General features: G+C 54.2%; 1 protein-coding gene across 5 annotated transcripts in view; it reads left to right on the forward strand.

Moving 5' to 3' along the window:
* The window catches only part of TFDP2 (transcription factor Dp-2), a 138,575-nt gene that overhangs the window by 34,533 nt on the left and 89,725 nt on the right, over window positions 1-14,317 (forward strand). For all 5 annotated transcript variants that reach the window (XM_055125710.1, XM_055125708.1, XM_055125709.1 and 2 more), the window contains exons 4-5: window positions 2,772-2,890; window positions 7,518-7,584. Coding sequence is in view for 2 of the 5 variants with exons in the window: in XM_055125708.1 (XP_054981683.1) it covers window positions 2,864-2,890; window positions 7,518-7,584 (94 nt within the window). In the remaining 3 variants the exon portion in view is untranslated. The remainder of the gene's footprint in view (window positions 1-2,771; window positions 2,891-7,517; window positions 7,585-14,317) is intronic.

Consider the following 14,317-nt stretch of genomic DNA (forward strand, 5'->3'; position numbering starts at 1 on the left):
CTTGCCTCGTGTCTCACGCCTTCGTGGACTGGAACGGCTAAAGATCAGTTTCGCCGTCAGTTTCCCACTTGTGCATGATAAGCGCTGCTGCTCTCAGCCCAGCCCCGGGAAAATTTCCTCCCCGTTGAAGACAGAGTTTAAGAGCGATCGACATTACAGCGGGGAGGGCGTTTGCCTTGCCTGCACCTGACTCGGGTTCGAGTTCCAGCATCCCCTAAGCTCCCCCGAGCACCGCCAGGAGTAATTCCTGAGCGCACAGTCAGTAGTAACCCCTGAGCCTCGCCAGGTGTGACCCCAAAAAAGAAAAAAATTGTTTAAAATGATGATGGGATTTAGCAGGGAGGCAGATGCAGGGATAAACCGGCCCTACCGTTCCTGCCATACCCCGGGCCTGAAGAGACGGGGCAAGGGGGCGTGGGCGGCGGAGCCGGGCCAGCAGTGCCCGCTTGTCTTTCGTTGATGAGAGTCAGGTGCCCCGGGCACCGGTCAGCCCATCTGAGAGGGCGCCTGGGGCTCAGGGCCGGCAGCTGCGGCTTCCCCTGCGGCAGGCGGGAGGTGCCCGTGGGTGGGCACGGCTTGCCCCCGGCTGCTTCTCCGCTGGCCTTGGGTCCAGTTCATCACTTGGGGGTCTCGGTCTCTGGCTAAAGCCTGCAGCGTGTCACCAGAGCATCTTAACTATGGAGGGTTTCACTCGTGAGTTCAGTAAGTTGGGAGGCGGAGCCCGAGCACTAGCCCTCGGGGTGGGCTGGAAGGTTCCGTGCTTCTGGCGCGTTCGGTGATTTTTCACCGGGATAAGGTGTTTGTGTTTTTTTCTTTTTTTGGTCACACCCTGCGATGCTCAGGGGTTACTCCTGGCTCTGCACTCAGGAATTACTCCTGGCGGTGTTCAGGGGACCCTATGGGATGCTGGGAATTGAACCTGGGTCGACCGCGTGCAAAGCAAACGCCCTACTCGCTGTGCTATTGCTCCAGCCCCACGGGATAAGGTTTTGAATCTCTGCTCCCCCACTCTCCACCTTCCCCTCCAAAACCAACCAAGCAACCTCTTCCCAGATTTGCAGGGGGGGTTGGGGGGGATGGGTAAGGCCATTTCAAAGTCGCAGAGACCAGGGTCTAAGCTGCCGTACCCACACACCCTTCTCTGCCCCTGCCCACCTGTTCAGGCACCTCAGCGCCCATTGTGATTGTTTGTCTGTGTCATTCATCCTGGGGGTGCAGTCGCAGCAGTGCCCAGGGACACTAGAGCCCCACCCCACAAACCCCTGGCCCCTCTCGTGAATTCTTGATTTGCTTTTTATTTTTATTTTTTATTTCTTTGGCTTTTTGGGACACACCTGGCAATGCACAGGGGTCACTCCTGGCTCTGCACTCAAGAGTTACTCCTGGCGGTGTTCGGAGGACCGAATGGGATGCTGGGAATTGAACCCGGGTCAGCCACATGCAAGGCAAACATCCTACCCGTTGTGCTATTGCTCCAGCCCCAAAATTTGCTTTTTTTTCCCCCTTTGAGTTCTCACTGATTTTGTTTTCCGAAGGGGTGGATTTGGGGGGCCACCTCTGGTGATTCTCAGGGGCTCCCCACACTTGGGTCGGGGGTGCTCCTTTGCAGTGCTCCCCCAGGCAGTCTCCCTGCAGCCCCAAGCCTCCTCCCAGCCCCTCACTGACCTTTCCAAGCTTTTTCAGTGTTCACTTCACTAACAAAAGGAAATGTAAAATTGCCCGTAAGCGCTCTTTCAGCTGCACTTCGCAAGCTGTAGTATTTTCTTCTCCTTGCCATTCTGTTCCGGCAGTTTTGCCGGTTCCAAATTGATGGTTTTCTAATGCCATCAAAGGATTGAATTAGACAGTTCGTCTTTCTTGTTCTATATTCTGTTGCAAAGACCTTTCCCTTTGTCCTCCTCATTCTTATCAGTACAGATTCTTGGATCATTTCATTCAGAGGATTTATTGGCCGTTATTAGTATATACTTGCAGGCTCCATTCCCCCGAGATGTCGCGTTTTGGAGCCTGTGGTTGGCTCCATGAGTTTTTTTTCCGGTCTTTAGTTTAGGCCTGATAGAATATTCCAGACGCACCCCGCACATTTCCTGCCGCCTCCCGAGTCTGCATTTCCTCTCAGTAACTGTCTAACGCCACATAGCACATTCCAAAGGCTTTTTTTTCCATCATCTGTTTTGTTTTTGGTTTTGGTTTTTGTTTGGGGGCCACACCTGGCAATGCAGGCTACCTGTTATAGTGCTCGGGGAACAGATGGGATGCCGGGATCAAACCCAGCTGACCTCCTGCAAGGCAGATGCCCTCCCCTCTGTACTCCATAGCTCCCACCCCTGTTCTTCCTCGGTTGTTAATAGAATTGCCTTGGACCTAAGGATGAATTTCTCTTAACCCCTCCCCCATTTTTTGTCTTTGAGCAGGAGAATTAAAATGCTGCCTGGGGTCTGCAGCGATAGCACAGCGGGGAGGGCGTTGGCCTAGCACGCGGCTGACCCAGGTTCAATCCCCCGCATCCCCTATGGTCCCCCAGCACCACCAGGAGTAATTCCGGAGTGCAGAGCCAGGAGTAACCCCTGAGCATTACTGACTCAAAAAGCCAAATAAATAAATAAATAAATAAAAATAAGTCAATAAAATGCTGCTTATATCATTGCATTGTTGTGAGGAACAAATTAAATAACTTGCTTAAAGAAGATGTACGTTGCATGGCAAATAAGACATGAAGGATTCCTGGCATTATTTTGACATTTCTCTTCCCTCTTTTCTCTCTTTAACAGATGTCCTTTTAAGAAATCACCGAAGACGAAAGCCTTTTTTATTATTATTATTGCTGTTGGTTTTTTAATGGCTTTACAGAATTTTAAATTGAATGCAGTTTGACATGACGGCAAAAAATGTAAGTACTTGTAAACTTCAAAAAACTAAGTACTTGGGGCTGGGGCGATAGCACAGCAGGGAGGGCGTTTGTCTTGCATGCAGCCAACCTGGGTTCGATTCCCAGCATCCCATAATCCCATAGGGTCCCCTGAGCACTGCCAGGAGCAATTCCTGAGTGCAGAGCCAGGAGAAACCCCTGTGCATCGCTGGGTGTGACCCAAAAAAGGCAAAAGAAAAAAAAAATCTAAATACTTGCACTGTGAGGTCTTCTTTTCCTTCCGGATTCTGATTGGTCGAACCCTGTTCCCGCACGACTTGCTAATAGCTTTGTGTGTGCCCGGAGGAGCACTTGATGACTCCCTGTGCCTGCTCAGATGGGCCCCGAGGACCATGTTTGCTGATTGCTGCATTTCCCTTTCTTATCGGCTGCAAAGTAAGGACCCCCAAAAGCTCCCGCCTCCTCTTGGGGCACCGAAATTAACTTGTTTTGCCACTTGTTGGAGGATGCTTTGACTTTGTAGAAACTGCTCTTTCTTGGTCTTTTTTTTTTTTCTTTTTGGGTCACACCCAGCAATGCACAGGGGTTACTCCTGGCTCTGCACTCAGGAATGACTCCCAGCGGTGCTCAGGAGACCATATGGGATGCTGGGGATCGAACCCAGGTCTCTCTCTCTCTCTCTCTCTCTCTCTCTCTCTCTCTCTCTCTCTCTCTCTCTCTCTCTCCCACCTCCCCGCTCTGTCTCTGCCTCTCTCTCTCTCCTCTGTCTCTGTCTTTCTCTCTGTCTCTGTCTCTCTGTCTCTCCCCCTTGGGCATATCCCCGAGCAATCCCTCCAAGCCTCATTGCCCTGATAGTCCCCTCTCTTCCCGACTCTCCCCCAGCCCTTGAGGCGGGCTTCCTACGGCTCTTCCTCCTGATCCTCCCTGAAACACCCTCATCCACAAACGAGGTTCCCTGTTGTTGGGCAGCAAGGCCACGCCCCCAGCTTGATCGGTCTTTTATTTCCATTTCTTTTCCTTTAAATAAAGCGTTTCCGTTTCTTTTGGCTTCCCGGCATCCTTCCCAGGAGGCCGAGTCTGAGGAAGCTCCTGGCCTGACACGTGTGTAATTTGCGGGGCCCCTTTGGTTCATACTGCCGCGTTGCGTGTCGGAACAGCGGCACCGCCTCGTGTGGTCCCCGGCAGCCCTGCTTCCTTCTCACATGAGCAGTAGATGCAGCAAACGTGACAAGTGACTTTATTTACTCTGTGGAGAAGGGGCTTCCAGGGGGCACCGGGGCAGCCCAGAGCCCCCCTACCCCGCCACGACTCGTGGCCCGTGCTGCGATGCCTGTGCCCGAGGATGCATCTCTGCTCAGCCCTGCAGTGCTGGGGACCCCCGGGCTACCCCAGGATCAGAACATCACATTGGTGGGGCTGGAGCGATAGCACAGCGGGTAGGGCGTTTGCCTTGCACACGGCCGACCCGGGTTCGATTCTCAGCATCCCATATGGTCCCCTGAGCACCGCCAGGGGTAATTCCTGAGTGCATGAGCCAGGAGTCATCCCTGAGCACCACCGGGTGTGACCCAAAAACCAAAAAAAAAAAAAAAAAAGAACATCACATTGGTGCCCCGGGGGACCACGTGGGTCAGTGCTCCCTGACCACTCGCCCTTCCCAGCGGACGGACTTTTATTCCGACTCTGGTTCGGTCAGAGATGCATTCTCTGTGCATCCTGGTCACCGGCAGTTTTCTCTCGGGACTGTCCCGGGCAGCTGGACCGCTCAGAGCCATGGCCACGTGGGTGGCAACCACAGATACGGGGATCTTCCTGCTGAGCACGTCACGACGCACGTGTCCACCTCATTCCGTGGTCATCCTTCAAGGTCGCTCACGAAAGGGGGCTTCTCTCTGAGCAAGGGCCATCCCGTTGGGAGTCCCCGTCCCTCCCGGCATGTCTACCTCAAATAATGGGCCCGTGAGATCTGGGCGTCGTTACTAGGCGGGAAGGTCTGAGTCTCAGCCGCCGGGCCGGGAGCTTTCGCCAACTTTTAGCTTGTTTTCTTGTCAGAACATCATTCATTGGGTTTTTTTTAGGTGCAGGTGTACAACTGGGTAAAAAGTTTCCGAATTCATTTGCCGTTTCATTCAGCCTTGGTCGAGCCTCACAGCAGGTGTTTAAGCAGAACAGTAACCATGCAGCGGAGAGCCCTCGGCTGGAAACGTGTGGTTGGAGTTGAGGTTTCTGCCGTTACCTCTGTACTAACAGCGAGGCAGAAGGATGCTCTGGAAGGGACTAGAATGCGTGCATCGCCGGGCACAGGGGCTCCCTGTGGAGAATGCAGGAGACTCTGCCTTCACTGCTCCCTCCTCTCTCCTCTCTCTCTCTCTCTCTCTCTCTCTCTCTCTCTCTCTCTCTCTCTCTCTGTGTCTCCTGTCTCTCTCCTCTCTTTTTCTCTCTCTCTCACTCTCCCTCCTCTCTCGCTCTCTCTCTCCTCTCTCTCCCTGTCTCTCTCCTCTCTTTCTCTCTCTCACTCTCCCTCCTCTCTTGCTCTCTCTCCTCTCTCTCCCTCTCTCCTCTCTTTTTCTCTCTCTCTCCCTCTCCCTCCTCTCTCGCTCTCTCCTCTCTCTCCATCTCCCTCTCCCTCTCTCCCTCTCTCTCTTCCTCTCTTTCTCTCTCTTCCTCTGTCTCCTCTCTCCACTCTCCTCTCCACACTCAGCAGTGCTCAGGGCTTACTCCTGGCTCTGCACCCGGGGGTCACTCACTCCTGGTGGTGCTCAGGGGAGCGTCTGGGGAGCTGAGGATTGAATCCAGGTCAGCCACATGCAAAGCAAACAGAAACACATTCGTGACCCCACAGTAAAACTTACAGCATTGACACATTGAACATTGAGTGTTAATATTCGTGACCAGTTCTGGAGCTCCATGTGATATGTTGCAGCTCTTACTGCAAAGGATTGACTCCTCACAGAACATGTGAGCTAGACACAATCAGACATCTCTTCCGTTATCTCCCTAGGATTAAGAAGCTGTGCTTGGGGCCAGAGAGGTGGTACAGGGTGAAAGGCACGACTGACCTTGGTTTAATCCCTGGCACTACATAAGGTTCCCTGAGCACTGCTTAGGAGTGACCCCTGAGCACTGAGCCAGGAGTAAGCCCTGAGCATTGCTCACTGTGGCTCAGAAACAAATAAAGGAAAGCTCTACTTTCGATGTTTTTTTTTTTTTTTTTGCTTTTTGGGTCACACCTGGCGATGCACAGGGGTTACTCCTGGCCGTGCTCAGGGGACCATATGGGATGCTGGGATTTGAACCCGGGTCGGCCGAGTGCAAGGCAAACGCCCTACCCGCTGTGCTATCTCTCCAGCCCCCTACTTTCGATGTTTTTGTCCCAGCTGCAGAGATAAAACTTCATGGCTGGATTTTAGAGATCAGTTTGCATCAGAATTACTTTTCTGGACCCAAAAAGAAGCATCTCTTAGTGGGGTATTCTGATTTGTTTTGTTTTGCTTGGGGGCCACGCCCAGAGGTGCTCGGGCCTTACTCCTGGCTCTGAGCGCTGAGATCACTCCTGGCAGGGCTCACTGACTGCGGAGGGTACCAGAAATTGAAGCCAGGTCAGCCACGTGCCCTGCCCACTGTGCTCTCTCTCTGATTCCTCTTAGAGGAATATTTTGAATGACCCAATAATGAGACCATTAATCGTCTCATTAATCCAAATGAGACGACAGGCCACCGGAGCGGTGTTGGTAAACGTTAAGGCCGTGGATAGTTTGTGACCATCAGCCAGTGCACAGCTCCAAGCTGTGAGAGAAGCCGGGTGCTGTGAGATCTTTCCAGTGTTAATCCTTCAAAAGATGTGCCAAATTAACACTTCAAGACTGCAAATCTCTGCGGCTAAGCCCCGGGGCAGGAGAGATGGCCCAGAAGCACTTGGGGTCATTTCTGAGCACAGAGCCGATGAAGCCCCTGGGTGTAGACCAAAGCCCCACAAAACAGCCATCTGTACCTCTGTCTACCTCAGCATACTTTAAAATCATATTATTTTATTGTTTCTGATTGTAATCAGGCAAGTTCATGTATTTTAAGTTATATGGCTTGAATGACATTACTTTTATTTATTTATTTATTTATTTATTTATGTTTGCTTTTTGGGTCACACCCGGCAATGCACAGGGGCTCCTCCTGGCTCTACACTCAGGAATTACTCCTGGTGGTGCTCGGGGGACCCTATGGGATGCTGGGAATCGAACCTGGGTTGGCCGCATACAAGGCAAACGCCCTCCCCGCTGTGCAATCGCTCCAGCCCCTGAATGACATTACTTTTTTTTTTTTTTTTGCTTTTTGGGTCACACCTGGCGATGCACAGGGGTTACTCCTGGCTCTGCACTCAGGAATCACCCCTGGCCGTGCTCAGGGGACCATATGGGATGCTGGGATTTGAACCCGGGTCGGCCGCATGCAAGGCAAACACCCCACCCGCTGTGCTATCTCTCCAGCCCCGATGAATGACATTACTTTTAATTGTACTTTTTAGTTGCTAGAACTCATGTTACGGAGCTGCGTGTAGTATCTTTGGTAGGTATCTGGTGGGAAGGAATAACATGGTTATCAAGTGATCACATGATACTGAGACCCTCTTTTCTTTTTAACCTGTGTTATTCAGGTTGGTTTGACTACCACAAACGCAGAACTAAGGGGATTCACAGATCAGAACCTCAGCCCAACAAAAGGTAAGGCCAGCTGAACGCGAATGTTCCGCCCTGAGCGTGTAGGAGAGTTCCGTGAAGGGCAGAGAGAGATCTCTCTCCATCTCTCTGTGGCTCTGTGGCAGCTGAAGCTATTCCAGCTTTCTTGATTTCCGAGTCGTTCTCAGTACTTATGGAATCACAGTAAAGAACATATAAGTGTTTAATATTTGCATTTGCTAGTTATTTTTCCTGTGTTAAATACCCTTTTTGTGGACCGGAACGATAGCACAGCAGGTAGGGCGTTTGCCTTGCACACGACCGACCTGGGTTCGATTCCTCCATCCCTCTTGGAGAGCCCGGCAAGCTATCAAGAGTATCTCGCCCACACGGCAGAGCCTGGCAAGCTCCCCGTGGCGTATTTGATATGAGAAAAACAGTAACAACAAGTCTCACCGTGGAGACGTTACTGGTGCCCACTCGAGCAAATCAATGAACAACGGGACGATAGTGCTACAGTGCTACCCTCTTATGGGGGAAATGGTTTTGCCAGAACTCTGACCTTCACGCACAGTTCTTGGAGATAGATATTGTGGATATTGCAGTGTCTTTTCATCTGCATCTTTCAACGACATCTTTCAGTAGGGAGAGAGAGAAAACAAGGTGAAATGTGGGTGCCTGAGCTGATCGCTTGGCTTAAATACTCCGCCGGGGGGTGGGGGGGTGGTGAGAGCTATGGATTAAATAAATTGAAAAATAATTTACCTTACAGGTGAAATTGACTGTGAGATTATTAGCGATCTAAACTGGGTAACCTTATAGTAACCTTATGGGGTGAGGACGTTGTGAGTCATTCTCTCTTCCTTACTTTCTGTTTGGAATTTTCTAGTATGAAAGGCAGGAAGAGGGATGGGGAGATGGTGCCAGCGGCTTGAGTGCGTGTTGGGCATGTGGGAGCCCAGGCGTCAATCCTGGCACCAGAGGGTCCCAGGAGCTTTCTCAGAGGTGGTTCCCAAGCAAGCAGCAGCCGGGAGGAGCCTCCTAAAACTCACTGGGTGTGACCAAAATAAAAATGTAAGGGGGTTGGAGAGAGATAACGCTATCATGTAGGGCACCTGGATAGAGAAATCTATCTTTCTGCCCCCCCAATCTAGCTTACTATTGTATCACTACAAGTGATACAATATCTAGATTGTAGTGATACAATATTACTTAATATTAATAAAAACTATTCCCAGAGTTAAATAGGTATTAGAAAGCAATTAAAGACATTGTGTATTTTTTTTTCCCTTTTTTGGCCACACCCAGTGATGCTCAGGGGTTACTCCTGGTTCTGCACTCGGGAATTACTCCTGGTGGTGCTTGGGGGATCTTATGGGATACCGGGGATCGAACCCCGGGTCGACCGCGTGCAAGGAAAACGCCCTACCCACTGTACTATCTCTTCGGTCCTGAAAGACATTCTCCAAACCTTCATGTTTCTCCTTTTTTGCCAAGGAGTCAACCCTGGTTTCACTGGCTGTGGTGCCCAAACCAAGAACCTCTGGCTTTGTGCGGGGGGGCGGGGGGAGAAGGCGCTGTTGACCCCGGGCCGGCCACATGCAAGGCGAGCGCTCTACCCACCGCAGCGCCCTACCCGCTGTGCTGTTGCTCTGGTGTCATCTTTCCAATGGCTGAATCCTGTGTGCGTGTGCGGCTCTTTCGAGCCACATGTGGTCCGTTTCCAGGCGGGCAGAAGTATGTAACACTCGGTGAACATAAATGTGCCTGGGTCGTTTAAAATGCTGATTTAGGAGTGGAACCACTGGGTCTTGCGGTTCTTCTGTTTGGGGGGGGCACTCCCAAGCGGCAGTCAGGAGAACGGGACCCTCCGTTGTTTGTTCTTAGTCCAGTGGGCCGACAATTCCGTGCAAAGGTCCAGTGGTGCTGGGGATCTCCCCGGCCATCTCCGCCGTGCGGGGGGCTCCTGGGGCTGCCCCCAGAGAGACTGGGGGACCCTCGGGTGCCAGGAAGCAGACTCAGGTCGGGCACTTGCCATCAGCTGCTGTGCTACCTGGGCCTGCGGGCAGAGAATCATGGCGACGGGCCCCAAGGCCGCCGGGTTAGGACTCGGGAGTCCCCCCACCAGAAAAATTAAAAAAAAAAAACAACCAAGAAAAACACAAAAGCCCTCGGAGGTGGGGCTGGAGAGGGGGGAGCAGAGAAGCTTGTCTTGCATGCGGTTGGCTGGAGGCTGATCCCCAGGAGCACAGAGAATCCCCCAAATGCCGTCAGGAGTGACCCCAGAATGCAGAGCCAGGAGGACGCCCCGAGCATGGCCGGTCCCCATGCTCCGCCACACGCACACCCACACCCCTCCAGAAAACGCACACATACACCCACACACCCCTACCACACCCCCCCCACACACACACCTCCAAAAAATGCACACACACACACACACCCCTACCACACTCCTACACACACACCCTCTCCAACCCCCCATACACATCCCTCCAAAAAATGCACACACACACACCTACCACACCCCTACCCACACACACACACACCCTCCAAACCCCTCCAAAAAATGCACACACACACACACACACACCTACCACACCCCTACACACACACACCCTCTCCAACCCACACCCACACACACACACCCCTCCAAAAAATGCGCGCACACACACACCCCTACACATACACACACATACCCCTCTCCAAAAAAATGCCCAGAGGTATCATTACTCCATCATTCCCTGCCTCGGACCTTAAACTCTCGTCCCGGACCCCCTTGGCCCAGAGATTGGCCCTTTGCGCTGGGCCAAGCCTCTGTTGGGACAGGGGCCGCCCTGAGGCGCATCCTTAGCTGCTCTGGTCTTTGGCCCACTGGCCACGGCCCTGGGGAAGTTAGAAATGTTGGTTTCCTCCTTCCTTGCAGAGAGCCCTCCAGGGTCCATGGGGGAAGTAAACCTGGTGGGTTTGGAGGAGGCCACCCCTCCTCCACCCCTCCTCTACCCCTACCCTACCCCTCCTCCACCCCTCCTTATGGCCCTTGGCCCTGGGCATCACGAGCCTTCTCTGATGTGGTTTTCTTTGTGTTTATTCTTTGGCCTTCTCGGGGTTTCTAAAGTTACTTCCAGTCCCTAAACTTGAGCGTTTGCCCCCCCCACCCCCACCCCCACCCCCTCCACCCCCGCCTGTTGTGCTTCCCTTCTGGAGTTCAGAGGCACCCGGGAGGTCTCTGGGCCCTGCCCGGCAGTTCCTGCGTCTCTTTCCTTCTTTCCCCAAACTCTTGGCTCTTGCGCGTTTCATGTTGCAATTTTCCTGTTTAAGCATCATCAGCGGCCTTTGGGGGGCTTCCCTTGGGGTATCCGTCGCCTCTGGTCAGTCCCCCCCACTGCTGGAGTCTGTTAGCAGGGCTGAGCAGAGCTCCGGAGCACTTGAACGTGATCTTGGCTCCAGCAAGGGCTGCCAGCCCGCCCCTGCGGCCAGTCAGAGAAGGTGCTGATGGGGGTAGGGGGGCGGCGAGGAGGGGTTGCCCCTGGGTGCGCTCCTCTTCCTGTCATTACTGTTCGTGGGTTCCTTTGGGGCTGCTCGCCTTCCTGGGGACGGGGCCTAGCCTGACCCAGCACAGACCTCTGTCCAGCGCGTCTGCAGCGCCCAGAGCCAGGCCCTGTCCTCGTCCTGCCGCGTCGTGGCTCCGTCCACCCTCCGCCGGCTGCAGACGCCTCGCCGTCCTCCTGTCCTCGCCGCCAGGGCCCTAGGGAGACGGGCTGACCCCCTGCCGAGTGTCCGGGCCTCTTGGCCTGTTTTTCTCTGTGACCTGAGCCGGGACGGTGGGGAACGACAGCTGTCGCGCCCCCCCCAACCCCCATCTCTCCCTGACGTCACTCGTGTCACTCGGGGCTGCAGCTGTGCTGCTTTTCCCGCCAACACAAAGCTGGACGGGGCTTCCCGAGCGGGAGGGGACAGGCCAGCACCGGGGGTCAGAGCCGTCAGCCACGGGAAGGCGCCTGTCTTGTGCATGGATGGACTGGGGTTCGAATCCTGTCAACCCTAGGGTCCGCCCCGCCCCGCCTGGAGGGACTCTTGAGCACGGGTGTGCCCTAGGAAACAGCAAAAAAATCTCCAACTTTTCAGCAGTTCCTTATTGCCTTAAGGTAAAGTCCAAACTCCACCTGCAAGGCCCTTCTGTGCGAGTTCTTGCCTCACGAGTTCTTGCCTCCCAGCTGAGCCTTGTCTCAGACTCCCCCGTCCCTCCTCCTCCCTGCCCTCCCCTCTCTGCCCGCCGCGTGCCTGCCCCCTGCTCGGGCTCTTCCCTGGCCGGTGTCTGTCTGCTCGTTTGTCAGGTCTAAACGGAGGCCTTTTCCGCGTGGGCCCTAAGCCTAGAACGTTCTCCACCGCACACTCACCCCCACGCTGTCCCTTCCGTGGGCACCAGTGGGTCCCCTCCGCTACTGGGAAGACTTTGTCTTGCCCGCCCTTGTCTTCTGGGGCGGGTCTCAAAGGGCCCAGCCCAGCTGCCCGCCGTGACGGAGAGGATGGCCGTCCCCTTTCTGCCCGGTCCCCTGGGCCACGGGCACGTCCTGCTGATGCCTGGTACTTGCGTTTCACGTCCAGAGGCGCCCGGGGCTTTTGCACTGAGGGATCCCTCCTGGCGGGGCTGGGGGACCCTTGGGGGTGCCGGGGATTGAACCCGTGTCAGCCGCTCGCGAGGCAAGCACCCGACCTGCCGTGTCATCGCTCCAGCCCAACATGTTCTCTTTCCTCTTTAGTCCCTGTGTCCCCGCCTGGTGGTGCTCGGGGCGTCTTCCCGGCTCTGCACTCAGGAGTCACCCACAGGCCTCGGAACCACTGGGGTTGTGGGGGCGGGTGGGGGCGGGGGTTTCGGGGTGTGCGCCTGGTGTGCTCAGGGGCCATCCTGCAGTGCTGGGGATGAGTCCAGGTCGTCTGATGCAGGTCAAGCATCTCGGCCCCTGCAGCCCACAGCTTGCGCCCCTCCCCCGGCGCTGTGGCAAGTTCCCACTGCTGACCAGTTGTCTGTGTCTGTTGCCTTGGGGCGTTTGTCATCCCCTCTCTGTGTTTCTTTATGTCCCACGTGTGAGAGATCGTTCTGGGGAACGCATGATCCTTTCCTTATGCATTTGGAAATAACACGTCTGGTCAAGTTCCAGTGTCCTGTGCTGGTGTGGAGACCTAGAATTGTGTGTTGGTGTGGGTGTGGGTGTGGGTGTGGGGGTGTGTGTATGGAGACCTAGAATTGTGGCTGTGTGTGTGTGTGTGTGTGTGTGTGTGTGTGTGTGTGTGTGTAGACCTAGAATTGTGGCTGTGTGTGTGTATGGAGACCTAGAATTGAGGCTGTGTGTGTGTGTGTGTGTGTGTGTGTGTGTGTGTGTGTTTCCTTTTTTCCCCTGCCACCTGAAGAAAACTTATTTCTAGTCACTCTTCTGCAGAGGCTCTGGAATGTTCTGCTTGTACTACCGGGTCGCCTGTGAATACAGACAGCCTCTCTCACGCCTGCCCAGTTTCTATTTTCTTCTTCCTCTCACAATGTCCCTGATTAGACCTTCAGCTCAAGCTTGAATAGAAGTGGTGAGAGCAGCAGTCCTCGCTTTGTCTCTCCGAGGAAGCAAACACCCCGGCTGTGTGATTAGGGTGTTCGCTGCAGATTCCTCAAACACCCTTCTCAGAGTCCCTCGCTCTCCACTGTGTTTTGATCAGGAAGAGTTAGAATTTCCTTCCTTTCTTCCTTCCTTCCTTCCTTCCTTCCTTCCTTCCTTCCTTCCTTCCTTCCTTCCTTCCTTCCTTCCTTCCATTCTTCCTTCCCTCCCTCCTTCCCTCCTTCCCCTCCCTCCTTTCCTCCTTCCTTCCTTCCTTTCTTCTTCCTTCCTTTTTCCTTCCTTCCTTCCTCCTTCCTTCCCTCCCTCCCTCCCTCCCTCCTTCCCTCCCTCCTTTCCTTCCTTCCTTCCTTCCTTCCTTCCTTCCTTCCTTCCTTCCTTCCTTCCTCCTTCCTTCCCTCCCTCCCTCCCTCCCTCCTTCCCTCCCTCCTTTCCTCCTTCCTTCCTTCCTTCCTTCCTTCCTTCCTTCCTTCCTTCCTTCCTTCCTTCCTTCCTTCCTTCCTCCTTCCTTCCCTCCCTCCCTCCCTCCCTCCCTCCCTCCCTCCTTCCCTCCCTCCTTTCCTCCTTCCTTCCTTCCTTCCTTCCTTCCTTCCATCCTTCCTTCCCTCCCTCCTTCCCTCCTTCCCCTCCCTCCTTTCCTCCTTCCTTCCTTTCTTCTTCCTTCCTTTTTCTTTCCTTCCTTCCTCCTTCCTTCCCTCCCTCCCTCCTTCCCTCCCTCCTTTCCTCCTTCCTTCCTTCCTTCCTTCCTTCCCTCCCTCCTTCCTTCCTTCCTTCCTTCCTTCCTTCCTTCCTTCCTTCCTTCCTTCCTTCCTTCTTTCCCTCCCTCTTTTCTTCCTTACCTCCTCTGCTCCTCTCCCATCTGCTCCTCTCCCCTCCTCCCACCCGTCTCTTCTCTCCTCTCCTCTGGGTAGGTGAGGAGACGCCCTTAGCATTGCTTTGTGCACAGGGATCACTACTGGCACTCAGGGAACCACAGTGGAGCCATGGGTTGAGCCGGGGCCAGGCGCATGCAAGGAAAGCATCTTCCCCCCACACACCATTTTTGTTGTTTTGGTTTGGTTTTGGGCCACACCTGGCATCGCTCAGGGGCTACTCCTGGTTCTGCTCTCAGGAACCACTCTTGGCGATGCTCAGAGGAACAGTGGGATAGAACTGGGGTAAGCCGAGTGCAA

This window comes from Sorex araneus, chromosome 2 (assembly GCF_027595985.1).
Source record: "Sorex araneus isolate mSorAra2 chromosome 2, mSorAra2.pri, whole genome shotgun sequence".
NCBI lineage: Eukaryota > Metazoa > Chordata > Mammalia > Eulipotyphla > Soricidae > Sorex > Sorex araneus.